This window comes from Saimiri boliviensis, chromosome 1 (genome assembly GCF_048565385.1).
Source record: "Saimiri boliviensis isolate mSaiBol1 chromosome 1, mSaiBol1.pri, whole genome shotgun sequence".
NCBI lineage: Eukaryota > Metazoa > Chordata > Mammalia > Primates > Cebidae > Saimiri > Saimiri boliviensis.
This window is the reverse complement of record NC_133449.1, coordinates 104,129,557-104,155,431: the sequence shown is the minus strand read 5'-3', so window position 1 is coordinate 104,155,431 and position 25,875 is coordinate 104,129,557. Positions and strand designations below refer to the sequence as shown.

General features: G+C 54.5%; 1 protein-coding gene across 4 annotated transcripts; it reads right to left on the bottom strand.

The window, feature by feature from the left end:
• Positions 1 to 16: 16 nt before the first annotated feature.
• SLC12A4 (solute carrier family 12 member 4) lies at positions 17 to 25,627 on the bottom strand. Of its 4 annotated transcripts, none has more exons than XM_010346804.3 (24): positions 25,420 to 25,604; positions 19,566 to 19,660; positions 17,611 to 17,742; positions 13,682 to 13,828; positions 13,526 to 13,580; positions 10,278 to 10,408; positions 7,518 to 7,759; positions 7,157 to 7,371; positions 6,471 to 6,635; positions 6,293 to 6,391; positions 5,969 to 6,026; positions 5,634 to 5,808; positions 5,140 to 5,258; positions 3,395 to 3,493; positions 3,024 to 3,143; positions 2,673 to 2,777; positions 2,261 to 2,429; positions 1,759 to 1,954; positions 1,481 to 1,650; positions 1,266 to 1,397; positions 1,080 to 1,187; positions 686 to 870; positions 425 to 558; positions 17 to 276 (listed from the first exon to the last, which is right to left on the bottom strand). In XM_010346804.3, exons 1-24 carry the CDS (start codon positions 25,532 to 25,534, stop codon positions 185 to 187), a joined length of 3,258 nt encoding a protein of 1,085 aa, XP_010345106.1. In that variant the 5' UTR covers positions 25,535 to 25,604; the 3' UTR covers positions 17 to 184. The 4 variants fall into 4 exon arrangements, with proteins under 4 accessions (XP_010345106.1, XP_010345107.1, XP_010345109.1 ...); XM_010346805.3 differs by lacking the exon at positions 25,420 to 25,604 and adding an exon at positions 23,803 to 25,346; XM_010346807.3 differs by lacking the exon at positions 25,420 to 25,604 and adding an exon at positions 20,033 to 22,846.
• Between the last annotated feature and the right edge of the window lie 248 nt (positions 25,628 to 25,875).

The following is a 25,875-nucleotide window of genomic DNA, read 5'->3' as shown; positions in this document are numbered from 1 at the left end:
TCGGATCCATCTCCATTCAGAGGCCCAGACCTGGTTTCCAAGGAGACCTAGCAAAGCTGGGTCCAGGACAGGGCCAGGCAAACAGAGCTGGCAGGTGGGTGCTGGGAGGAGGCTGTTACCCCAGACCACAGCTTGTGATATCCCGGCCACGACCTCCACTCCAGGCCACAACACGACACTGGGCTCAGGAGTAGATGGTGATGACTTCACGGCCACCACCGCGCACCAATAGCACCCGCTCAAGGCCCTCAGTCAGCACCTCGAGGAACTCCATGTCTGCAGGACCTCGGGTCAAGGAGGCAGTACCAAGACCAAGAGGCAACCAGGCAACCACACCCACCCAAGGGCGCCTGGTAGAGGAGCTGCTGGCCTGACCTCCCACACTGTCTACCTCCCCACTGCCTGCCTCTCCACAAAGGGATACAGTTTTCGTCACCTTCGCTGTTCTTGGGTGGGCCAGGCATGTTTAGGAGAACCAGGCGGGCATCGTGGGAGCGCGTGACAATGACTTCATTGAGCTTCACAGCGGTGTGCATACGCCGTACATTGGATTGGTCCCTACATGTAGTGTAGCCAGTCACAGGTCACCATGAGCTGCCCTGGCCCACCTAACACAACTTGTCTGCCCCACCCCACCTCTGCCCCTAGATTCCAGCGCAGCGGGGTCTGTTTTTGCTGCACTTACGGCTTAATATGCACCAGCTCCCGGAAATTGTCAGGAGTGTGGCTGGGGTCCCAGGGCTCAGTCATGTACTTGTCCCTGGTCCATGTCATCTGGATCTTATCAGCCCCCACTGCGGACTCATCTTCCTCGTCCGAGTACAGGCCCTCTAGCCGCAGGGCCGAGTGCCGGTCCTTGACCAGCTGGGCCTGGTGACAATCAAAGGAGGTAGCCTTGGTGCCATAGGAAAAGGGGGATGGCGGCATGACTGACCCAATGTGACCACCCTGCTTCTGGGAAATGGGCACTGGCTTCGGTGGGGCTGTGCTGAGTCATTCTGATTCCTCCAGACCCACCACAGGGTCTCCAGAGGCCTGACCCTCCACCCACCCTGGCCTGAACCAAGAAGGGCACTGACTTCTCGCTCTCGCTCAGTCTTCGTCAGTCTCATCTGTCGCAGCATCTGTGACCGCTGCTCCATCATCAGCGTCCGCTCATAGGTATATGCAGAGATGTCGCTGTTATGCTGGGGACAAGGTAGGCTGTGAAGACCCAGCTGCATGGGACATGGTATCAAGGGGCCAGGGCAGGGGAGGGGGCTCACCATCTCCACCACTTCCACCTCGGCCTCAAGGCGCAGATGGTACAGGAAGACAGCCAGGTCCTTCTTCATCTGGATGCTGTTGTCGTCCATCTGGGCCACTGTGAAGATGCGCATCCGGCACTTCCTCCAGACCTGAGGCAAGGGACCGGGTGGGCGGTTTGGTCAGAGCTTCTCCAAGGGCCCAGCCCCTCTCATCCACCCCACCCCCAGCCCACCTTATGCTGGCGCAGCAGGAAGGGCAGAAGCATGAGCATGCCGCCATCATGCACGATCCACCACACGTCTATGTGGCCCTCCAGGTAGCGCTCGTGGTTGCTGGGGTAGAAAGCAATGTTCTTGGGCACAAGCAGGGCCAGGTGGGCAGCTGTGGTGCAGCGCACGGTGTCTGGGGAGGACAGGCACAGTTGACCACTAGCCTGTGGCCCTCTGGCCACTGCCACCTTACTTCGCCCCTGCCCACCAGTCCCAGCCCAGGCCTCAGGCCTTCACACACCAATGAAGGTCTTCCAGGCACGGGGGTCCTCGCTCTGTCGCCAGCCGTAGGGCCAGCCCAGCACCACGGAGTTATGCCGCATGCCGCCTAGCCCACAGGACTGGATGAGGTGGGCCAGCCCCTCCCGCACCTTGTTGGCCACCACCACCTGGCAGAAACCCTTCACCTTCTCAATCTCCATCATGTTCTTGATTGTCTGTGGGAAACATACCCGGGGCCGAGGGGAGGCCATCAGCTTCCCTTCTGCTGGGCTCCTTCCTAAGGCCCTTCCGGGAACAAAACGACTTTGGGGTGGAGGAGGGCCAGGGGGCAACAAGCTTGTCCACCTGGAGGCTAAGTTTTCAAGATGGGACTGCCAGCTCCCTCTTGTGCCAGCTCTCAGGTACAGCAGTGCTGGCTGCCCGGCCGGCCGCCCTGGGCAAGATTGGGCCCCTCCCCTTCGTGCCAGGTGCAATCCAGACCCCTATAGTCCAGTTCAGCTCTCACCCCCCGAAGCAGGTACCTGCTCAGCAGCCTGGGCCTCGCCATAGCTCTCCAAGAAGCTGCCCTGGATAACAGAGCCAACAATGGTCAGGCCCTTGCCGGCCTTGAGCTGGGAGGCGAAGGTGAGGAGCCGTGGGTACTTCACATGCAGGTCCTCGTCGAGCTTCAGCAGTACCAGCAGCTGCGGCCTGTGGTGGCCAGGTGCAGGGAGCCTGAGACCATGGCCAGCCTTTCCAGGGAGCCCCTCCTCTTCTTCCCTTCTCGGGTCATGGTCCCTGTGGGTTTGGGTAGCATGGCCCAGGAGGGTGCCCCTAGCAGCCCAGGACAGGGAGCCCAGACTGGGAAGGGGAGCTGGCACCTCTCAACCCTCTGTCCCTGACAGTGTCCCCTAAGAACCTCTGTGTCCTGGCCAGGGTCTGGTGGGAACTCACCGCCAGTTCTTGGTGTGAGGAGGCCCCTCTTCAAGCCGCAGCAGCGCGTAGCGGGCAGCGCTTAGGGACAGGCCTCGGATCCCATCACCCCACTCCTTCTCAGCCCTGCAGATTCCACAGCAGCTGGTGAGCCCCAGGTGCCACCCAGGGGATTCTGTCTATGTGGATGCAAGGTGGAGACGTTCTGCCCTCCAAGACCACCCAGGGGCCCTGAGTCATAGCCCTGAGTCCTGGCACCCACTGTGACCCAGCTCCCTACCCACTCCCACACCAGACCCTCGCCTGCTTGGCTGGGCCCCCTCAAGGCTGTGCAGGCTGCAGGCATAGGCCAGGTGGCAGCCGCTTACTCACCCTTGGTACTCGATGTACTTGTAGATCATGCCGGCGATGAGCATGGCCACCAGGGCATAGTACCAGGAGGAGACAAACATGAGGGCCAGGCAGAGGCTCATGCCCAGGAAGGACAGCGCCCTGGGCCAGAGGGGAGGGCAGAATCAGGGCAGGACCAGGAGGGTCCCAGGCAACAGCCTGGCCCATGTCCTGGTGGCTCTGTCACGTCCCAGGTCATATACTGGATGGGAGACACAGGTCCAGCTCCCGCAGCCCCATAATCTCCCTTCCCACAGTATTTCATCAAGAGCTACCTGCCCAGGAAGTCCAAGCCTCATCCAGAATGAGGCTCCTGGCCTCCCCAGGCCTCCCATGTCAGAGGCGTGGCTCACCAGTGATAGTACTTGAATCGGGGCCGCCAGTTGGGGGTCCTCAACAGCGTCTGCACTGCACAGGCCAGGTTCACGAACAGGTAGCACATCAGAAAGAACCTGCGGCACAGGGGGTGGTTGGCTCAGAGCAGCCTCCTCGGCAGCCAGAGATTTGATGTCAGGCTGGGCCTGGCCCAGAAATGGGGCGCGACCCACCCTCCCTGGCTCGGCCAGCTCTTCTCAACCTCATTGCCCCCACTTCCATGGCCTGAGGCGATAAGACTACACTGGGGGAGTCCTTGGAGCCAGATAACTGAGGATGGGTGAGGGTTCGCCCACGGAGGAGGTGGGAAGGGGAGTGACAGGGCAGAGCTGAAGAGAGTGGTGCTGGGTGGCGGGAAGAGCTCTGCGTGGAGACTCTGGGCCACACTCAGGACTCTGGCCTGGGCAACAAGCTAGATGAGGGGCTGCCAGGCATGAAGGGGAGGATACAGGATAAAGTGGACCGTTTGAATGCACTTAAGTCAGACACTTAAGAGACCAGGCGGTGGGTATGGGAATCTGAGGCGTGGGCAGGGCCGGCTGTGTGAGCCCTCTGGGAGGACAGCTGAGGGTGGGTGCACAGGAAGGCAGGAGAACCCACATGGGGCAGGGCAGGGGGCAGGGGCTCCCATGAGAGGGAGATGGTATGAGTCCCTTCAGGCACTGCCAGCAGGAGGCTCGAGATAAAGGCTGAGATGTAGCCTCTTACTTGGGCACGAGGGGTCACCACCCAAGACAGCTATGGCCGGTTTCAGCTGCACTTATGTGAGGGGCAGGGATGGGGTTGGGGAATGAGAGGGTGCTGGCTCCAGCAGGCCTGGCTGTAGCTAGGGCAGAGGCTGCTCAGGGAGACAGGGACCTGTCAAGTTTGCAGGCTGAAGGGGCAGGGAAGGGGAGGCCGTTGATAGCCACACAAGCAAGAAGGAGCATTGGTCACAGAGCAGGGTAGCGAGGACCTCAGACTGGGCAGAGGTGAACACTGCAACCAAACAGGTGCTGCCTCGGGGACCCTGGGAGTCTCCACATGCTGGCCACTCCCTGCAATGCACTGGCATGCAGAATTGCCTGGCTGATTCCAGAATGTTAAAAGCAAATGACTTTGAAATAGATGGGCTGGGCACGGTGGCTCACATCTGTAATCCCAGCACTTTGGCATAGCAAGGCCAGTGGATCACCTGACATCAGGAGTTCGATACCAGCCTGGCCAAGATGACGAAACCCCATCTCTACTAAAAATACAAAAAATTAGTTGGGCATGGTGGCAGACGCCTGTAACTTCAGCTAATCGGGAGTCTGAAGTAGGAGAGTTGCTTGAACCCTGGAGGCGGAGGTTGCAGTGGGCCAAGATTGCACTACAGCCTGGGCAACAAGAGCAAAACTCCGTCTCAAAAAAAAAAAAAAAAAAAAAAAAAAAAAAAAAAAAAAAAAGGATGGAAGGGGCAGTAGTGGCTTCATGGAGGTATGAGGGATGTGGTGCTTGTCCTGTCCAGGGGGAGGTCTGCTGGCCACCTGCTCTGGGGGCTCTCTCATGGACATGTGAACCTGTTGGTCACTTTATAGCTTTGGCGTAGGTGCCAACCTGCTCCTAAATGCAGGAGTGGGCTGAGCCATGCCAAGCCACATCTCCCAGCTGTGCCCCAACATCAGACACAGCCACAGGGAGGTGCTGGGTTTCAGGGAGCTTTTCCGAGACCATCCCCCTGCCCTGCCCAGCCCCAGCTCACATGGATAGGATGGGGGCCACCATGTCGAGGGAGGCGATGAGGATGCCCAGCTCGGCGATGAGTGCTGTCAGGAGGAGTGCCCATGTGGGTTCGCCATTCACCTTCCCGTGGCCAAACACCTGCATACATCAGGAAGGAAGCTGGTCCTGTCATCCCCATTCCACACCTTGGGCCCCAGGACCCAGCCTGGCCTTCTTCACTCCCAAGGCCCTCCTCAGGGGCTCAGGCTATCTCTGTGCCTACCCACGTGAGTGTTACCAGTCACCCTGACTCCACCTCACCAAGCCTCTCTCCTTTAGATGAGTCTTAAACAGGCCATGAAGATTCTGGGTCTAGACAACTCCAGGCCCAGGACAGTGCCAGGCCCAGGGCAGTTCTCAGTAGTTCCTCATGGACAGCGCCTGGCCCAGAGGTTACTGAAGGCAGGACATGCTGCATCTGTGTTCCCTATCTCTCTCCCCAGCCAGGCCATGGGGGAGTGCAGAGGGGCTCACCCGGAGGAAGGGGATGATGTTGTCCTTGGCAATGGCCTGCAACAGGCGTGGTGCCCCCGTGAGGCTCTGGAGGCCAGCGCCACAGGTTGAAAAGAAGGAGCCAATGACGATGACCCAGGGTGAAGGCCAGGCCAGTGTGCCCACCACCAAGTTCCTGCTGACACCATCCCCGTACCTGCAGGGGCCATCAGAGTGAAGGATGTCAGGGGTCCAGAAGGATGGCACAGACCACCAAGGGCAGCCAGCAGCCTAAGGACCACCCATGGGGTTGAGGGCTGGTGTGAGGGCAGGCCAAAGCTGAGCTGCTGCTACAGGGAGGGTCCCAGCTCACTCACTTGTCCCGAAGAACCACACCTTCGATGCAGGCGCCAAAGAGAACCACACTGCTGAAGTCTGGAGCGGCGTCAAGGAAAGCTCGGCCTCTGCCACCCCACGGTCCCCAAATAGGACCACGTGACTCCACCCCAGCCATAGACCACTGGGATATCTACAGCTGGGGATCTCACGGTGTGTGTGTGTGTGTGCGTGTGTGTGTGTGCGTGCATGAGAAGGAGAGCTATGTGAGTATGTGGGGTGTCTGTACATGCCACCTGGTGACTTACACAGGCCAAGTGCCTCCTGTCCTCCACCCCACCTGCCCCAGGCCTGGGAAAGGATACACACGAGGGAAGTTGTAATGATGGCCAGAATGGTCCCCACCGGGATGGACTTCTGGGCATCACGGAGGTCCCCAGAGCGGTTTGAGCCAGCCATGATGCCTCCAAAAACAGATGAGACTCCCTCAGGGGATCAATGGGACTGGGGACAGGGCTGGGTGGGTGGGCAGGCGGGGCTCACCTGTTACAGAAGGGAAGAAGATGCCGACCAGCACGGTGAAGGATGTGGCGATGTCAGCCACCACATATAGAGGCAAGCTCTCCTTTAGGCTCGGGGCATCTGTAGAGGGCAGCCCGTGCTTCTCCACGATGTCACCCTTTTCCAGGTAGGCACTCCACAGGTTTTCTGCAGTGGGAGTCGCGTCATCACCACAGCCGCCCCCCACTAACCCAGGCAGTTTGGGGCAGCCTAGTCAGCGGATGCAGATGCAGGGAAACTTTAGGGACTCAGGGGACAGCTTCAGCCCACGGACTATAGCTCCAGCCACAGGGGTTCCCTGACCACAGGGAAGGAGTTGCCCAGCTAAAAGTCAACAGAAAAAGGTGGCTGAACCACCATCACCCAGAGCCCCCACTGCCTGCCTTGCAGACAGAGGCCCTTTATGGATCCTGTGGGAACGTCCCCAGGCAGGGTCAGGGGCTGGTGGCTGGGAAAGACAGGCGGCTGCAGGCCTGGGATGCTGGCCAGACAGGCTCTGCTCACCCCAAACTCGGCTGCCAGGAGCCAGGCAGAGAGGACACTGCTGGGCTGGGAAGGCAGCCAGTCCTGCCCCCATTCCCATGCTGGCCACACAAGGACAGCTCTGTGCTCTGCACCCCTGCTCAGCCTGTGGGCTCAAGAGCAGGTGGACAGGAGGGTGGACCCACCCTGGAGCACACCAGCAGCTGCCCCGGGGATGCCAGGGATCTCGGTCACATTGTTAAGCAGGAAGTAGGAGTCGCAGGAGTCGGTGGTAAGGTTGTGGCTGTGGCAGAAAAAACTCCATAGCTGGGTGGCCACTGTCTCGTTGTCCACCACAGCTGTCTTGGCACAGACATCAAACTGGTCCCGGGACAGGGTCCTATTGCCCAGCATGCATACCCTGTGAGGGACAGAAGCATTGGCACCTGCTCAACTCAAGGTCCCAGCCTATGCCCACCCTGCAGTCTCTGCAATCTGGGGCATCGAAGGCTGGTTACATGGGAGGGATGTCCATGCAATGCCCAGATAAATTCCTGGGTTACTTACGGAAACACAGGAGGGTCAAAAATAGACTTGATGCCCCCAGCATAGATGGAGAGGATGGAGATAATCACACAGGCCAGGAAGAGCGAGGCAAATTTGTTCACATACTTGACTCCCACAAACACCACCAGGGTCATGAAGATCAGGAAAACGGTCCCATACACACGCATATTGTTCAAAGTGGCACTCGACGTGTCATGAGCACCCGTTGGGTAAAAAATGGCAGCTGGTGGGGCAATGTAGGTCTGAAATAAGAAGATGGGTAAGGAGGGTTTTCTCTTCTTATTTGGAAAGTGAAACTCGTCTTTTTTTTTTTTTTTTTTTAAAGAGTACCTAAAGGAGGCTAGGTGCAATAGCTCACACCTCTAATCCCAGCAATTTGGGAGGATAAGGTGGGTGGATCACTTGAGGTAAGCAGTTCATGACCAGCCTGGCCAACATGGAGAAACCCCGCCTTTACTAAAAATACAAAAATTAGCTGGGCGTGGTGGTGCATGCCTGTAATCGCAGCTACTTGGGAGATTGAGGCTAGAGAATTGCTTGAACCGAGGAAGCGGAGGTTGCGGTGAGCAGAGATCACACCACTGCACTCTAGCCTGGGTGCCAGAGGGAGATTCTGTCTCAAAAAAATAAAAAATAGCCGGGCGCGGTGGCTCAAGCCTGTAATCCCAGCACTTTGGGAGGCCGAGGTGGGTGGATCATGAGGTCAAGAGATCGAGACCATCCTGGTCAACATGGTGAAACCCCGTCTCTACTAAAAATACAAAAATTAGCTGGGCATGGTGGTGCACGCCTGTAGTCCCAGCTATTCGGGAGGCTTAGGCAGGAGAATTGCTTGAATCCAGGAGATGGAGGTTGCGGTGAGCCGAGATTGCGCCATTGCATTCCAGCCTGGATAACAAGAGTGAAACTCCGTCTCAAAATAAATAAATAAATAAATAATAAAAAATAAATAAAAAATAGGCTGGGTGCAGTGGCTCACGCCTGTAATCCCAGCACTCTGGGAGGCCAAGGCAGTGGATCACTTGAGGTCAGGAGTTTAAAACCAGACTGGCCAACATGGTGAAACCCTGTCTCTACGAAAAATAAAAAAATTAAGCTGGCCGTAGTGTTGCACACCTGTAAAATCCCAGATATCAGGGAAGCTGAGGCAGGAGAATCACTTCAACCTCAGTGGCAGTGGTTGCGATGAGCACAGATCCCACCACTGCACTCCAGTCTGGGCAACTGAGTGAGACCCTGTCTCAAAAAATGAATAGGCTGGGTGCGTGGCTCACACCTATAATCCCAGCACTCTGGGAGGCTGAGGCAGGCAGACTGCCTGAGCTCAGGAGTTGAGACCACTCTGGGCAACATGGTGAAACCTTGTCTTTACTAAAATACAAAAACTTAGCTGGACATGGTGGGGTGTACTTATAATCCCAGCTACTTGGGGGAGTGAGGCAAGAGGATCGCTTGAACCCAGGAAGCGGAGGTTGCAGTGAGCTGTGATCGCACGACTGCAATCCAGCTTAGGCAACAGAGTGAGACTCAGTCTCAAAAAAAAAAAAAAAAAAAAAACAGAAAAAATAAGAGTACCTAAAAGAAGCCAGTCACAAAAGGCCACATATTGTATGATTCTGTTTATATGAAATGTCCAGAATAGGCAAATCCCAAGGCAGAAAGCAGATTCGTGGTTGCCAGGGCTGGCAGGGAATGGAGGGTGACTGGTAATGGGGGTTCTTGGGATGATGAAAATGTTCTGAAATTGACTGCACAACTCTGTGAATATACTAAAAAAACCACTGAATTGTACACTTTCAATGGTATGTAAATTGGTATGGGAATTGCATGGTATGTAAATTATATGTTAATAAAGCTGTTATTTGAAAACAAGCAAACAAAAGGGATCCAGACATAGATGCCAACAGTTTGAGCAACAAAATAAATAATGATAGTATTGGTTTACAACCCAAGAATAAAGTAAATATCCAGAAGTCCATACACATATAATGACGTGGCTGAATAAATAAGAAGGAGAAGGGATAAATCCCAAATAATGTAGAAGGAATATGAGAAATGAAAACAAACCAAAATCCCCCCAAAATCAGAAGATCCAGGTACAGGATCCATGTTGCAGGTAGAGGACCTGGAGGCAAGAACAACCAGGCAGCCCCTCTAAGTATCTCCTACTCTCTGGATCCCCAGGGGTGGGCACCTGTCACCCTGTGTCTCCCATAGCTCCTCCACCTCTTCTCCCACTGCTGTGGCAGTTCAGTGGGGAATGAGAAGCTGAGGCTGAGACAGCTCCCATGGGGCTCATGGAGGGAGCACTGACCTCCAGCAGGGTCCTGTGGCTGCTTACCCTGATTGAAGGATGAGAAGCTGGATTTGAAGTGCCCTGGCACAGACCCCTGGGGTACACAGAGCTGGCCAGAGCCCATACAAGCTCAGAAGGAAGTCTGCATCACCACCAAGATCTGTCACTGAGCCAAATACAAGTTCATGGAACCCTTGCCATGGATGCAATGGTACCCAGGTGGATGGAACATCCAGGGCCGAGGTGAAAGCAGCCAGGCCTCTCTCCTGCCTGGCCCAAACTGGCATGGAGGCAAAAGAAGATTGCCCTGAGCAAAGGTTTTTGTCTCTCAAAGAGGCCTCCTACTTTATAACGCCCAGACCTTGGCCAGAGGTGAGGGGGAATAAACAGCCTGGGCCTCTGTTTGGAGTCCAAAGGGACTGTTTGGACATGACCAGAGTTGGCCAGGGCTCAGCCTGACTCACCAGCAAGATCTCGATGGCCCCGAGGATGTACATGGCTGCTGCGAATGTTGTTCCCAGGTAGAAGCACAGGCCCACAGCACCTCCAAATTCTGGCCCCAGTGAGCGGGAGATCATGAAATAGGAGCCTCCAGCTACAGCAGGGAAAGGAAAGTATGCACAGGTCAAGGCTGGTTCTTCCTCAAAGGGTCTCCCTGTAACAAGCCCTCACAACCGCCCAGAGGACAGGGACTGCTTTTCCCATTTATGGATTCGTAGAAGGGCTAGGAGACCTGCATGGCGGGTAAGCAGCCAGGCTGGCATTTGATCCTATCCCCATCTGACTTGAATGTCCAGCATGGCCCAGGGAAATGACTGCTTTGCTGGGGCAGTTCTAGTCTGCAGCAGTGGCTGTGGCCACTGTCCTCCAACTCCCTGCATGCGACCCACAGCCTCCTCTGACTGGGTGTGTCCTATATCAGCCCACCTCACCCTTCTGAGGCCTGTGCCTTTTTTAGTCTGACCCCTCCAGACCACAGCAGGGACTGTGTCTCATCGAATCTTTTGCCCCTAAGGCCCAGCACAGGGCCTGCCACGAGGTGAGTGTCCACGGCTCCTGCCCAGAGTCTCTGCTTCTGTCAAAGCCTAACACCCTTGCAAGACTCAGAGAGTCATCACTGGGCCCCAGGGTGATAAGCACAGGGAGACAGGAGTCATCTCATGTTGCTGGTTGTATTTGCTGTTGAGACAATGTCTCTGGTAAAAATCTGGGAACAGGGATCAAGAAATTCTTATAAAGAGTCAGTCTTGGCCGGGCGCGGTGGCTCAAGCCTGTAATCCCAGCACTTTGGGAGGCCGAGGCGGGTGGATCACAAGGTCGAGAGATCGAGACCATCCTGGTTAACATGGTGAAACCCCATCTCTACTAAAAATCCAAAAAAAAAAAAAAAAAAAAAAAATTAGCTGGGCATGGTGGCATGTGCCTGTAATCCCAGCTACTCAGGAGGCTGAGGCAGGAGAATTGCCTGAACCCAGGAGGCGGAGGTTGCAGTGAGCCGAGATCACGCCATTGCACTCCAGCCTGGGTAACAAGAGGGAAACTCCGTCTCAAAAACAAAAAACAAAAAACAAAAAAAAACCAGTCAGTCTTTGTTTTGTGAGTTACCAGGAAAAAAAAAAAAAAGGATCAGTCTTGGCCGGGCACATGGTGGCTCATGCCTGTAATCCCAGCATTTGGGGAGGCTGGGGTAAGTGGATTGCTTGAGCTCAGGAGTTCCAGACCAGTCTGGGCAACAAGGTGAGACCCGTCTCTACTAAAATAAGGAAATTATAAAAATATAAATTAAAAAAAAAAAAAAAAGGCCAGGCATGGTGGCTCACGCCTATAATACAAGCACTTTGGGAGGCGGAGACAGGCAGATTGCTTGAGCTCAGGAGTTTGTGACCAGCCTGGGCAACAGGGTAAAACCCTGTCTCTACTAAAATACAAAAAATTAGCTGGGCGTGGTGGCATACGCCTGTAGTCCTAGCTACATGGGAGGCTGAGGCAGGAGGAGAATGGCTTGAACCCAGGAGGTGGAGGTTGCAGTGAGCCAAGATCATGCCACTGCACTCCAGCTTGGCGACAGAGAGAGACTCTGTCACACACACACACAAGTCAGCTGGGCACAGTGGCTCACGCCTGTAATCTCAGCACTTTGGGAGGCCAAGGCAGGCGGGTTACTTACTTGAGGTCAGGAGTTCGAGACCAGCCTGGCCAACATGGTAAAACCTTGTCTCTACTAAAAATACAAAACTTAGCTGAGCGTGGTGGTACATGGCTGTAATCCCAGCTACTCTGGAGGCTGAGGCAGGAGATTCGATTGAACCCTGAGCTGAGATTGTACCACTGCACTTCAGCCTGGGCATCAGAGACTCCGTTTCAAAATAAAATAAATAAATAAATAAAAAGTATTCTTCATGCTGTAATCCATCTCCAGGACCCTTTCCTAAGGGAACTGCTGGGCATGAACAAAGATTCAAGTTCAAGGATGTTCATGACAACAATGTATACAATGGTGAAAAAGTGGAACCCACAGGCTGGAGAATAATCACATTATTTATGGTCTACCATAGAGAATCCTGTTTTCAAAAAACCATTTTTGGCAGGGCGCAGCAGTTCACATCTGTAATCCCAGAACTCTGGGAGGCAGAGGTGGGTGGATCACTTAAGGTCAGGAGTTCAAGACCATCTTGGCCAACATGGTGAAACCCTGTCTCTACTAAAAATACAAAAATGTGGTGGGCACCTGTAATCCCAGCTACTCTGGATGCTGAGGCATGAACATCCCTTCGAATTGCTTAAACTGCTGACCGATGTGGCTCAAGCCTGTAATCCCATCACTTTGCGAGGTCAAGGCAGGCGGATCACCTGAGGTCAGGAGTTTGAGACCAGCCTGACCAATGTGGAGAAACCCCATCTCTACTAAAAATAAAAAAATAGGCGTAATAGCACATGCCTGTGATCCCAGCTACTTGGGAGGGTGAGGCAGGATAATTGCTTGAACCTGGGAGGTGGAGGTTGCAGTGAGCCGAGATCGAGCACTCCAGCCTGGGCAACAAGAGTGAAACTCCATCTCAAAAAAAGAAGAAAGAAAGGAAAAAAGAATTGTTTAAATCTCGGAAGCAGAGGTTGCAGTGAGCTGAGATCATGCCACTACAGTCCAGCCTGGGTCACAGAGCAAGACTCTGTCTCAGAAAAAAAAAATAAAAAACAAAAAACCATTTTCAACACTTGGGAAACATATACACACATGTATACATGTAAACATATACACACACATGCATATGTATATATACCACACATATACTTTTGGGAAATACAGATATATATATATATATATATAATTTACATAGAGTGTGCATGTGCAATATTTCATAAGACCCTAAGACCTATATATACCAAAAGGCAAATAGTAATGATCTCAGGATTGTGGGATTATGGGTGCTCTTGATTTTCCATTCTACACTTTTCTGCACTTTCAAACCCTCTTATGGTAAACATACATTGCCCTTTCTTCTTAGTATTGCTTTTATACTAACAAAAACCCAACAGCACTCTCCAACTCTGTCAAGCAGGGAAGCTCCTAAGTGGACACTGTCCTAGCATCAAGGACTAGGATCCCACTACAGAACTGCTTGGGGCAGGGTTGAGCTATGGGGGTTCCCAGGCAGGTCAAGGCAGAGTCTGGGCCCTTTTCTCCTCCACCAGGCCTTGGGTGGTGCTCACTGACCTGGAACTACACCGTTGGTGGCAATGGCGCTCATGGAGATGGCCGTCAGCAGGGTCTGTGGGAAGGAGGGCAGGGGTGAGCGGCTCAGCTGGGTGGGCTGTGTGGGGACAGCCGTGGCCCATGCCCAGCCCACCCCAGCCACACCAGGACACTCACACAGCAGCAGCAGATGAGCACGATGAGGAGGGCCTGCAGCACACCGGCCGTGCCCACCATCCAGGTCAGCCGTAGGAAGAGGATAACCCCGAAGATATTCTGCAGGCAGGGCAGGTACACCCCCATGAGGGTGCCCATGCTGGGCGCCTGTGCAGACACGAAGGGAGGGAGTGAACAGAGCATCAGAGGGATGCATCATGGAGGGTCAGCCCTAGTCACTCAGCAGCCCCCTCTCCCAGTGGGGCCCCAGGGAATACAGCAGTTAGGTGTGACAGCCAGGATGCAGAAAGTCTCTACTAAAGACTTAACGCTACTGACTTACATATAGGAAGACAGTTGGGTCTTGAAGGTGTAAAACCTGATTCTTTTCAAAACCCCACAGTGAGCTTTGGAACATTCACTCTCTCTCAATATACTGCCTTCTTCCCTTATCTCTTCTGTTAAACTTTTAGAAAGAGGGGTTTGTCTCAGATCTCCACCTTCTCGCCTAGCAGGCCCTAAGTCACATAAGCCAAAGTCCAAGAAGTCACCCCTAGCCCTCCCTCTCCTCAACCCAACTGCAGTCCTGGTAGACATCAACTCCTACCCAGTCTGCCTCCCTGCTACCCTGATATTAGCCTGCCTTGTCCCAGCCTTAGTCCCTTGAACCTGGGGCACCTGGGTGGTGCCCTCCTGAGCCTGTCAACCTCTCCACACTCCAGCCCACTCTGCTTCTAGGGTAGGTCTCTGAAAGCAAGTCCAATCTCATCGCCCATGCTGAAAACCCTCTGTGTTGTCTTGTAATCCAGTGTACAGTCCAGACTCCTTGGCTTGGGCCACCAGATGTGTCCCACCACATCTTTTATTAGCCCCAGTCCCTGACCATGTGGGTCCCTCGGATTCTCCAAACCTGAGAATGTGCTGGACTCTGCCTGGGAGAGTCAGGCCTGCCTCACGGCCTGGCAAACTCCTCTACAGTGAGACTTTCAGGAGGTTTAACTGTTTTTGTTGGTGGTGGTGGTTTGTTTTCAAGCGGAGTTTCTTTTTTTTTTCTTTTTTCTTTTTTTTTTAAGACAGGGCTTCACCATGTTGGTCAGGCTGGTCTTGAACTCCTGACCTCAGGTGATCCACCTGCCTTGGCCTCCCAAAGTGCTGGGATTACAGGTGTGAGCCACTGCGCCCAGCCTCAGGAGGTTTAACTGTCAACCTCTGCCAGGCAGACGTCCCCAGGCTGCCGGAGGTGAAGTTGGTCCTCCCTCCTACATTCTTTAGGCATCTGATATTCCCTACCACAGTGGTTACTACAGGTCATGGTAACAGACTGTACTTGTATGTTCTGTGACCACATTAGGGCAGACTTAGCTTGTTTATGGTTCTATCACCAGCAAGACCTGCAGATACCCAAAAGGTGCTTCTGAACCCAGTGAGTGGTGATTTGGAAGCCCCTGGGACATCCTGTTGGAAAAATCCTACAGAGAAAGTACTCAGGCTGTAGGGCAGGTGAGGAAGATCTAATGTACAAATCCAGGCAGGTTTTCTCATCTCAGAGCAAAGTAGGGGCCAGCCAGGAGGCCAGGGCAGAGGCTGAGAGCACAAAGGCTGGCTGACATCTTCTTGAGGCACTGAGCCCCCAAGAGCGCAGCCTTCGCAGTGATACCCTGACAGCTTCCACCGGAGCAAAGCCTCCTCACTGAGCCAAAGGACTGGATTAGTGAAAATCATCAGGGAGAGGGGACAGGAAAGCCCCCGAAGACAGTGCCAGTGCTGCCCTGAAGCTAGAGAGAAGAGAACTCCATGGCCGTGATCCTGTCTAGCTGAGTCACCTTAGACAAGCTCCTTAATGCCCCTCCTGAAGGGTCCTGGCCTGGGGCAGGACCTGTGAGCGACCTAAAGGACTTCAGAAGAGCCTCAGCAAAAACAAATGGCTCCTCAACATTTGTTTGAGGAGCAGTGCAGGGGACAGATCCCTCTCATCTGGGCTTTGTCTGAGCCCTTCTCAGAGGATGCCACCCACTGAATAGTGTCAGCAAGAGCTCCCAGTCCCACCCCCATCCTAGGCTGAGTCACTCTGAGAAAAGGGCAGTGTGGGAAAGGGCAGGGCGGGCCGGAAATGCTTTCTGCATCCCCAAATAACCTCTGGCAGCCTCAGGAGGTCATCAGGCTGGAACTGGAGCTGAAGCAGCTACTGGGGAGAGGCTGCTTTGGGTCTCGGAGTGGTCTGGTCGGAGACCCACCCTTCCTGCTTCAAGCTTTCCTTTCCCAAGGCCCCTGCTCAGGGCTGCCCTGGCTGAGGACCACAGCTCAGCAGCCCCAGATCCCTAGCTTCCTACTGACTCCTTAAAGACTTAACCAGGCTCATCCTTCTTCCATGAAAAAAACCACTGGAGCTAGGACACCCAGCCACCCTCTCTCCTCCTTACCCTAAGGCCAGGTAAGCTGAATAAGCTAAGCATCCTCATGGGTTCCCCATTGGGCCAAGGAAGGATGGGCCTTCTCCGGCCCAGGCATCCCTCCTAAACTCCTGCTGAGATGTGCACCAGCCTTTCTTAGGGGCCTCTTCACTCCAAGCCACTAGCCCCCTGGCTTGGCCTGAAGGGACGGGGATGAGGCTGTGACCTAAGGAGACCATCACCCACTGTGGGCAGCACTCTCAGATGTTGAGACACCCCTGCAGTGCTGGACAGAGATGACCAGATGTAATTAGGGTTCTCTGCTATCTAGTCCAGAACATGCCAACAAAATCACACATGGCTGGATAGGGTCAGGGTCAGGTCTGTGCCACCTCAAGGTATCAGCTGCCCTCTCTGAAGTGTGGGCTGGTTTGCCTCCCCGAAGGGTAAGGTCAGAGGCGTGCTTCAGCAAGGTCTACCTTCTCTGCTGGCCCCACCCCAGCAAGCCCCAAATCTCTGGAGCAGGTGTGAGGCTAGAGGCCTGGCTTATCCCAGCCGGGAGCTCCTTCTGCTTGTGCCGACCTCCAAGAATACTACAGCCAGTGCCAGACCTCAGCTCCTCCCCAAACACCACTGCTTTCCAAACCTCAGGGAGTCAGTATGTAGAGAGGGAAGGTCCCTTACCTCCAAAACAAAAATGTACAAAAATCCCCAGCCCTCAGCTATACTGAGTCCCATGACACAGAGGAGCCAGGCTAAGAGATAACAGTCACCCTAAAGAGAAGAGGGCTGAATGGCCAGAGAACTGGATTCGTGACCAAAAAGGACAGGGAAGCCCCACAAGGCAGCATCAGGCTCCAATCACATATACTAGTCCCCCGACCCTGGCACTCAAGGAACCCAGGGGGTTGTTGGAGGGTTCTGCCAATGGAGCCTCAGGCCAACACTGCAAGTGGCAGGAGGGTTTGTGGCTTGCTCTAGATATCTTGGCCTCCGAGAGACAACCTGGTTCCTGGCTCCGAGGGTAACACCCTTAGCCACCCTCACACAATGTCATTGATCTGGCATTTTGCATAGTTACTTATCCCACAAATCTGTCTCCCAAAAAATCCACAAACCCATCTCCCAGCATTACACAGTGATCTTGTCTCACTGAGTCACCTTAGACAAGTTCCTTAATGTCCCTGACCCTGCCTCCTCATCTGAAAAGCAAGGACGATAGTAGCACCAGGTCTCGGTTTTGTTGTGCGGATGACATGTGAGAACCCAGGCCCACTGCTTGCTGTGGCGCCTCACACACAGTAAGGGCTGAGTATAGGCAGCTGTGGCTCCCGCTGTCATTACTGAGGGCCTCCCTGGCCCTCTGCCTCTGGGGAGATTCTCATTAGCTTGCTTCTTGAAGCCTTCTGAGCCAAGGCATTCAGTGCCCATCCTCCCTGCTCACCATGCTTCAAACCCACTCCCCATGGGGTGCTCACCACCATGTGGGGAAACAGCCAATTCTATGGTGTTTTGTCTGTCTTCCCAGGTATAGCCCCTCTGTTGCCCCAACCAGCTCACCTCGGCTGCCCTCCGGCGGGTGCCCTCCCCACTCTCAGCCTCCTCATGCTCCTTGGCGCCTTGGGTGAGGTTGGTGTAGCTGACAAGCTTGCCCAGAAGAGACGATACCTTTGGGCGGATGTCCAGTTCTTCCTGTAAACAGAGCCACAGGGCAAGATGGCATTGGGCCAAGCAGGCGCCAGTTGTGCATAGCCAGCTGCCTGGTCCCTGGCCCTGTTCCAAGCCCTGAGGCAGGCCTGGGCCTGATCCCAGTTCTTCCCTGGGGAAGCCCAAGCCATCCAACTGGGCAGGTGTGGGCACCGCACCCCAGCACGTGGCACTCAAAGGCCCAGCCCCGTGGCTGCTTTTCTCTGCTTCACCTTGGCTGCAATCACTGCCAGCCCATTTGTGAAAACTACCTGCCTCAGGGAAGAGAGGGCAGGGCAGAACACGACTGGCAGGCAGGCAATGGCATACTTCATCCTGCCTGCTCTGCCTGGCGACCTCCCAGCTATGGCTGCACTTCCAGGACTCACATCTACCCTCCCCACAAAAAAGCCACCCTAGTCACCTCAGGAACTCAAAGAGGGCAAAAGAGCAATGTCTGGGACAAGTGAAGTCTCCCTTGTCTGCCCAAACCCTCATCTCCCTGGAGGGTCTTCCCTGATCTCAGTCCTGCAAGTACCCACATCAATTGCAGAGATGGGATCCTGACCTTCCAGCCCATCCTCAGGCATGGCTGGGCCAAGGCCTTCACTGCAGAACCTTGCTGCTTTCCCAGGTCAGGAGGCCTCCCAGGGCTCAGGCTCCCCAGCCCCAGAAGGGTCTAGGTTATGATCCCTACTCCTGCAGCCTTCTCAGTGCTGTGCCTCCACCTTCCTCCTGCCCACATTTAGCCTTTCCCACTCTGTCAGCTCCCTTCTGACCTACCCACAGGAAATAGTTGCTTTGGCCTGAGAAGGACAGATGTGGAAAATGAGGAGCCTCAGCTGGATGCTGTGGCTCACAGTGGTAATTCCAGCACTTTGAAAGGCCGAGGGAAGAGGATCACTAGAGGTCAGGAGTTCAAGAACAGCCTGGCCAACATGGTGAAACCCTGTCTCTACTAAAAATACAAAAAGTAGCCAGGCATGGTGGTGGGCACCTGTAATCCCAGCTACTTGGGAGGCTGAGACAGGAGAATCAGAGCTTTGGAGGTGGAGGTTGCAATGAGCCAAGATTGTGTCACTGCACTCCAGCCCAACCTGGGGTGAAGAGTGAGACTCTGTCTCAAAATACACACACACACACACACACACACACACACACACACACACACACACAACAAAGAGAGAGAGAGATTGAGGAGTCTCCATTATTCAGCCATGCAGTGGCTGAATGTGTGGGTCAGAGTTTAAGAGCTTAAAGGAGCTTAAACTGCATCTTAAATCCAGATCTCACTGCTTAGCATGAGTCTGAAAAAGATAACACTCAAGTACAGAGACAAATATTTGAGAATCTTTCCAGAGACGGATCCCCTAAAGCTGCAAATGTAGAAGTGGGAGCAGATCCAGTGGAAAGGACCAGGCCTCAGTGAACTAGAAGGGGACAGAGTCGGAAGAGCCAACCATGAAAGACAAGGAAGAATCCATGGGAGAGCGAAGAACCACAGACTTGGAGAAGAACCAGGAGTGGAGGGAAGAGGAGAAATCCTGAGTTGGGAAATCCTGAGCTGGTGTTTCCTTGCTGAGGGGTTGTAAGGAAGTCAGAGGTGAACAGCCCTGGAGGTAGCAATGGGGGTGGGGTTGTCAGTGGCCTCTGGGAAGGCAGCTTCAGCTAAAAGGGCCGAGAGAACTGCAGCCTGGCTGCCACGAGAACCAGGAAGACAAGAAGAGACAAGAGGACGAGTGAGACAGAGAAGCCCAAGTGTCCAGCCTGCCTGCTTAGCTAAAGGCCCTGTCTGCCAAACCTGTGGCCCAAAATGGCTTCTCAGCTACCTCAAACAGTGCCAGGTTCCTGTCATAGTAGTCACTTCCTCTGGAAGCCTCCAAGGGAGAAAGAAAAGGGCTGCTCTCTCTGTGGTTGCCATGTCCTGTGAAGAGAGAGGAACAATCAGAGCCTGCTTCCTGAGTCCACAGCCTGTGCCCCTTCCCAGATGGCCAGTCCCCAAAACATAATCACTGTAAAGAACTTTGGAGCTGCGGTGTTACCAGGTTGGAACTCAGTTTCCACAAAGCACTCTGCCAGCGCCCTTGAAGGGCTAGAGATAGCCAGGGAGTGGCCAGTGACCAAAACCTGGGACATCATTCCCTCCAGTGAAGGCCATCCAGGTGAAGGCGCAGGCGCCCTAGCGCAAGCACGTGTGGCCACCAAGGGGAGGGGGCCTGCAGAGGGGCGGGGCCAGGCCTTGACCCGTCCCCAGATCCCCTCCACGCCCATCCCTTTTCTGGCCTTTCCGGAGTACCCAATGTGCAGGATGCCAAGAGCTCAGTGTCCTCAGGGACCGCCAGGGCAGTGCCCTCCAAATATATGAAGCTACACAGAGCGCCTTCATCTGCCATGGCCTGAAGGTGGCCGGCTGGCTACCCAACCATGCACTGCAAGGAGACATCCTGCAGGGCAGCCCGGGGCATATCGGGAGGTGGGGCAATCCCCAGGCCATGGAGGACGGAAGTGGACACAAGGAGATTCTAAGGTTGCCTAAGAAAGTTGGGCTTGTGGGTGTCGGACTGAGCAAGGAGAATGGGAGCTGGGACAGCTGGCAGGGGCAGCACAATGGCCCCCTTGCCCCCAGATCCCACCACTTGGCCCAGACTAACCTCCGCCTACACTCTTAGGCTGCAGTGCCCCAGCTCTGAGGAAATCTCACCAAAAAGGAGCAAAATGCTCCTTTTTTATAAGCCTGCCTCAACTCCCAAAGTTCGACTTTTTTCTGGCCTCCCATCATTCATACTCTTCCCTGTCTTCCAGCTCTTGTCCCTTGTGAGTATTGGTGGATGCCATTCCCAGCTTCCCACCAAGCAGGACGCCAAGCACTCCTTTTTCAGGTGCTGAGTCTTCCCTCCACCCCAGCTACCCCGGCAGCCCCGGCCCTGGCTCAAGGCCTCACAGCAAATAGAAAGCACACATCTTGGTGTTGGATGGCAGCAGTATACAGTTTTGACATTAGTAGGACTGGCATGGTGTCCAATGGTGGAGGTGGCAACAGAACTGTCACCACCAGCCCAGGCTAATGGTGTGATTGGGCTGTGCATTGGCTGTGCCCATCAACCTTTTCTGTTTACATAGACACAATTCATTTCTCTGGTCTGCAGCTGAGAATGCTGATTGAGGCATCCTCCTACCTCTGCTAGATCTCTTGCTATCAGCAAGGCTTCACTTGCCTTCTCTGAGCCAACAACTGCTCAGCAGGTGCTACGCTGTGGATTCTTTATCCCCCAAGGAAACTAACAGATGAAGTGTGCCATGACAATGTTTGGGTCAAAGTCAGTTCTCCCTTCCCACAGCCTGTGAATGTGGGGCACACCTGCTACACCCAGCAATCTGGACTAGCTAAGTGAGCCAAACAGCTCAGTCCCACATTCACAGAGATCAATGCCAATGGCACAGTGCACAAAGGCAGCCAGAGGTCAAGTCAGTCCACCGTGTGATGTTAAAGCCAGGTGGGGTCATGTAGTTCCTTGGACACCCTATGATGTCTCCTGTGCCCTTCATGCTTGTTCAGGATCAGGAGTCCCAAGAAAAATCTGAAAACCCAGTAACACGCTGCTTATTACCGCTGAAAACCCAGTAACACGCTGCTAATTACATTAATGGCCCTTCAGTGAAAAGCTTTTGAAAATTACTCTTGGATTTTTGTGACAAAAAAAAAGTGTCTCCCTTTGATAAATCAGATGCTTCCTTTTGTCAGAAAATAGCAGCTATACAATTTGTCTTATTTCTTTTTTTTTTTTTTTTTTGAGATGGAGTTTCACTTTTGTTACCCAGGCTGAAGTGCAATGGCGCGATCTGAGCTCACCGCAACCTCTGCCTCCTGAGTTCATGCAATTCTCCTGCCTCAGCCTCCTGAGTAGCTGGGATTACAGGCATGTGCCACCATGCCCAGCTAATTTTTTTTTTTTTTTGTATTTTTAGTAGAGACGGGGTTTCACCATGTTGACCAGGATGGTCTCGATCTCTTGACCTCGTGATCCACCAGCCTCAGCCTCCCAAAGTGCTGGGATTACAGGCTTGAGCCACCGCGCCCAGCCTTTTTTTTTTTCCCCTGAGATGAAGTCTTGCTCTGTCCCCCAGGATGGAGTACAGTGGCATGTTCTCGGCTCTGCAACCTTCGCCTCCCAAGTTCAAGTTCATCTCCTGCCTCAGCCTCCCGAGTAGCTGGGACTACAGGTGCGTGCCACCACACCCAGGTAATTGTTTGTATTTTTGGTAGAGACAGGGTTTCAGCATGTTAGCCAGGATGGCCAGGATGGTCTCAATATGACCTCATGATCCGCCTGTCTCAGACTCCCAAAGTGCTGGGATTACAGGCATAAGCCACCATGCCCCACCACTTCTCTTTCTGCTTTGGCTGCCAGGAATCTCCAAGCTAAATTTACTCTTTAGATAAAGTCACCATCTGTCTCATCTCAGAGTCCTTGCCCCCTTCCTCTGCATGGTTTTTGATCTTCCTGACAGTAACAATCACTTAGGGAGACACTTTTGTTGGCTATTTCTTCTGATTCTTTTGTGGGATTAGGCTGGAAATCAATTATAATTTATTCTAAACTCAGGTACTGCAGCCTGTCCCATCACTATTGCCTAGTCTTTCTGGGGAGACTGAATTGCTATCCCAAAAACATACTGCTGAGCACACAGCAGCTCCCCGCAAATGCCTGTAAATGGTCCTCTAAGACCTAGACCATCCCTTGTCCCTTTAGCCATCACTCTAGGACGGCTCAGGGCCCTTCAAAAGTTGTCTCCACTTCTCACAGCAACACTCCAGTAGATTCATTTACTGCCTTATAGGGACAAAGAGAGTGAAGCTCAGAGATGTTCAGAGGCAAGGTCACCCATGAAGAAGGCCACATCTGGGTCCCAGGGTCCATCAGAGTAGGGTGGGGGTAGAGCTGCAGGTTCTGTTCCTACTACAGACTCCAGTCCATCTATGCAGCACAATCTTTAACCATCGACAAGAGTGCTACAATTTGCCGGGCGTGGTGGCTCAAGCCTGTAATCCCAGCACTTTGGGAGGCCGAGGCGGGTGGATCACGAGGTCGAGAGATCGAGATCATCCTGGTCAACATGGTGAAACCCCGTCTCTACTAAAAGTGCAAAAAATTAGCTGGGCATGGTGGCACGTGCCTGTAATCCCAGCTACTCAGGAGGCTGAGGCAGGAGAATTGCCTGAGCCCAGGAGGCGGAGGTTGCGGTGAGCCGAGATCGCGCCATTGCACTCCAGCCTGGGTAACAAGAGCGAAACTCCGTCTCAAAAAAAAAAAAAAAAAAAAAAAAAAAGAGTGCTACAATTTGGCCAGGGTAAGCATACCCAGGCCTCTGGGCATTCAGATCATGGCAACCTGACTTGGATTCTGGACCCTTCCTCCATGTGACCCAGGGAAACCTGCTTACTCCCTGTGCAGCCTTGGTTTCCTCTTCTATAAAGTGGAAATCATAACACTTGTTTTTCCAACTGCCCAGATGCACTAGAAAAGAGACAGTGCCAGGCAACCAGTGGGCACTCCTTGGAGTTCCCCCAAAGCTCCCAAGAGTTTGTGGGAATGTAAAGGTCTAAGCACTGCCTGGATGTCTGTACTGCCCTTGGCTTCAGACCTCCCGTTCTGACCTCAGCCATTCCAAAAATTCCAGGGCAGGTCTGGGCATGCCTGCCAGGCCAAAGCTGCGCAGACACTGTCCGAGACCCCCAATAAATCTGAGTATGGCCTAGGCCTAGGAACTGTCTGTGAGCTACACAACTGTGTTCCCACCAACAACTGTGACTGCACCAGTGGCAGGTGGGCCCATGTGACCCTCCTGATCCCTGTGCACACAGACATCTGCTTGAGGGGCCCTCTCTAGGACCTCCCTACCCCCTGTCCACAGGCCAAGGTGGGCTGGATGAGTAAGCCCATCTATGCCCCCCAGAGCAGAGGTGTGGGCACTGAGCTGGGGAAGGGGCAGGAGATGGATCTGAGGCTCACTGTGTTTGTGCCCTCTGACCCTTTGCAGTCCCCACCAAGGATCAAAATTACTCACCGGGGCTCAGGGTGTCCCCCATCCTGCAGACAGCCAAGGTCTGGCTAAAAAGGAGTAAGAGGAGGAGAAAGAAGAAAGGAGTATAGTGGGAGGAGCTGGCCTAGCCTTCGGGGATCTAGCAGGACTCAGCCAATGTAGCTCCAGCTCCCTCCAGTCACCCTGTAGGGGCCAAGGCGGTGCCAGCAGCTAAGCTCAGCTCTGCCTACCCACTGGTCCAAGTTGATCCTGGGGGTATGGCTCAGTCTACCCTCTGGGGAGAGAGGTCCTCCCAGAGTTAGGGAAACAGGGATGCTGGCTTTTGCTGTGACCACTTGAATCAAGCTAGGGGCAGACAAGGGCATGGGGGCTGGGGCACTCACACAACTGTCAAACCTGTAAAACCTCTGCAATGTCCAGCAGCACATGCCACTGTCCTGTGCTACCTCTGCACATGGCAGTCAAGTGATACACACACATAGCCATCATTCACATCAGGCATAGATCACCTCAGCCCTGTCACCACCACAGACAGATCAGAGGTCCAGATCACATCACCTGGCACATGTCAACCATACACTTCCTGCATATCCCCATCATGATCGGTCGCAGATATCACACGCATTTGTCAGCCAAATCACCATCCACATCACTGTCAACCCTGCAGGAAACAGGGGCGGTGAGAATGACCTGCCCTGAACCAGCCTTCGCCCTGTGATACCCACACTTGCTACAAGCAAAATTGGACATGCATTGCCACTACACACACAGACCCATGTCCTCAGCCGAGCTCAAACTCCAAGGGTGGGTCTTAAGAGGAACAGCCCCCTGGGTAGGAGATGGAGAAAGGGGTGTGGGGAGAGGCAGGCACCTGGGAGAAAGGAGGAGGGAGACGGGGCTTACCTCCAGACCCTGACACCTTGGTTAAAGAGTTAAGGTGATGGAATCTTCTACCCAGACTTGACTGCCCTGGGCAAGTTACATAACCGCCACCCCTCCCTTAACTCCTTCCTAACTGGGAGTAACAGTACTTATCCCACCGGTGATGCTGCAGGATTAAGCAAGTTAATTCACTTCAAGTGCCTAGACACGTCCTGCTCCATGTGAGTGCTTCACAGAGGTCCACTGTCCCTGCAGATCTACACTGGCGCGCTCACAGGCAGTCAGGTCCCCAGTAGGCGCACTCTCTGGCCAGAGTGCAGGTTGGCACAGAGAGGCACAGGGAGGGGTTTGGGCAGGGGTAAAGAGGGTCGTCTCAAAGGCAGAGACGCTGAATCCGAAGTGGGGAACCGAGGAGAGAAGAGGATGTGGGATTCACCGAAGGTGAAGGGCCCGGAAGAGCCCTGTCCTTAAGCCGGGCAGCCCAGTCGGCTGCCTCCCTGGGCGGCCACGTCTGCAGCCCCCGCCCGCGAACCACAAGGGAGGAGCAGGGGTGGGGAGGGCTGGCGCCCGGGGCCAAGGAAAATCGTGTCTGCAAGCGCGGGGCGGGGAGCCAGTGGCTGCGGTGCGGGCCAAAAAAAGTTGAGTTCGCACCGACGTGTGCGCTCCAGGTCCCGGGGTAGGTGCGGGAGTGGGCCCGGGATGGCGGCCCCGGGTGGCAGGCCCCGCTGCCCCGCCACGGCCCCTCTGAACGCGCCTCACCGTCCGACTCCTCCCGCTCGGCGCGCTCCCCGTAGTCCACCCAACTAAGCCCCTCGAGGTTGTCATAGTCGCCGCGCCGCGGCCCGTCCACTGGCACCACGGTGAAGTGAGGCATCGTGCACGCTCTGCTCCGCCGCACCCGCCGTCCCGGCAGCCTGCCGCAGTCCCCGCCGCCCCGGGCCGGCACGCCCCGCCCGCTCGCATTCCTCCCCGCTGCGCTCACTTCCTCCTCCCGCCCCCCGGGCCGCCCCTCTGGGGCGGAGAGGGGGAGGGGCTCGGGGCGGCTCCTCCCTGAGCGGGGGGCCCTAGTGGCGAGAAGACCCCTGAGCTGTAGCGCTCCTGGTGGTTCCACCGCCTGGGGGCGGGCCTGATTCATGTGTGACCTCGGGTGAGGGGCTGCCCTCTCTGAGCCCCAGATGCCGTATTTGTAAAATGGGGGAAACACACTTCCACCTC

Excerpts from the sequence above, each read along its gene's own strand:
- SLC12A4 (XM_010346804.3), bottom strand. The coding sequence starts at position 25,534 with ATGCCTCACTTCACCGTGGTGCCAGTGGACGGGCCGCGGCGCGGCGAC. Across the intron at positions 7,760-10,277 it reads GGGCCATCGAGATCTTGCTG|ACCTACATTGCCCCACCAGC; the intron begins GTGAGTCAGGCT and ends TTCTTATTTCAG. Across the intron at positions 1,651-1,758 it reads TGCCTGGAAGACCTTCATTG|ACACCGTGCGCTGCACCACA; the intron begins GTGTGTGAAGGC and ends TGTCCTCCCCAG.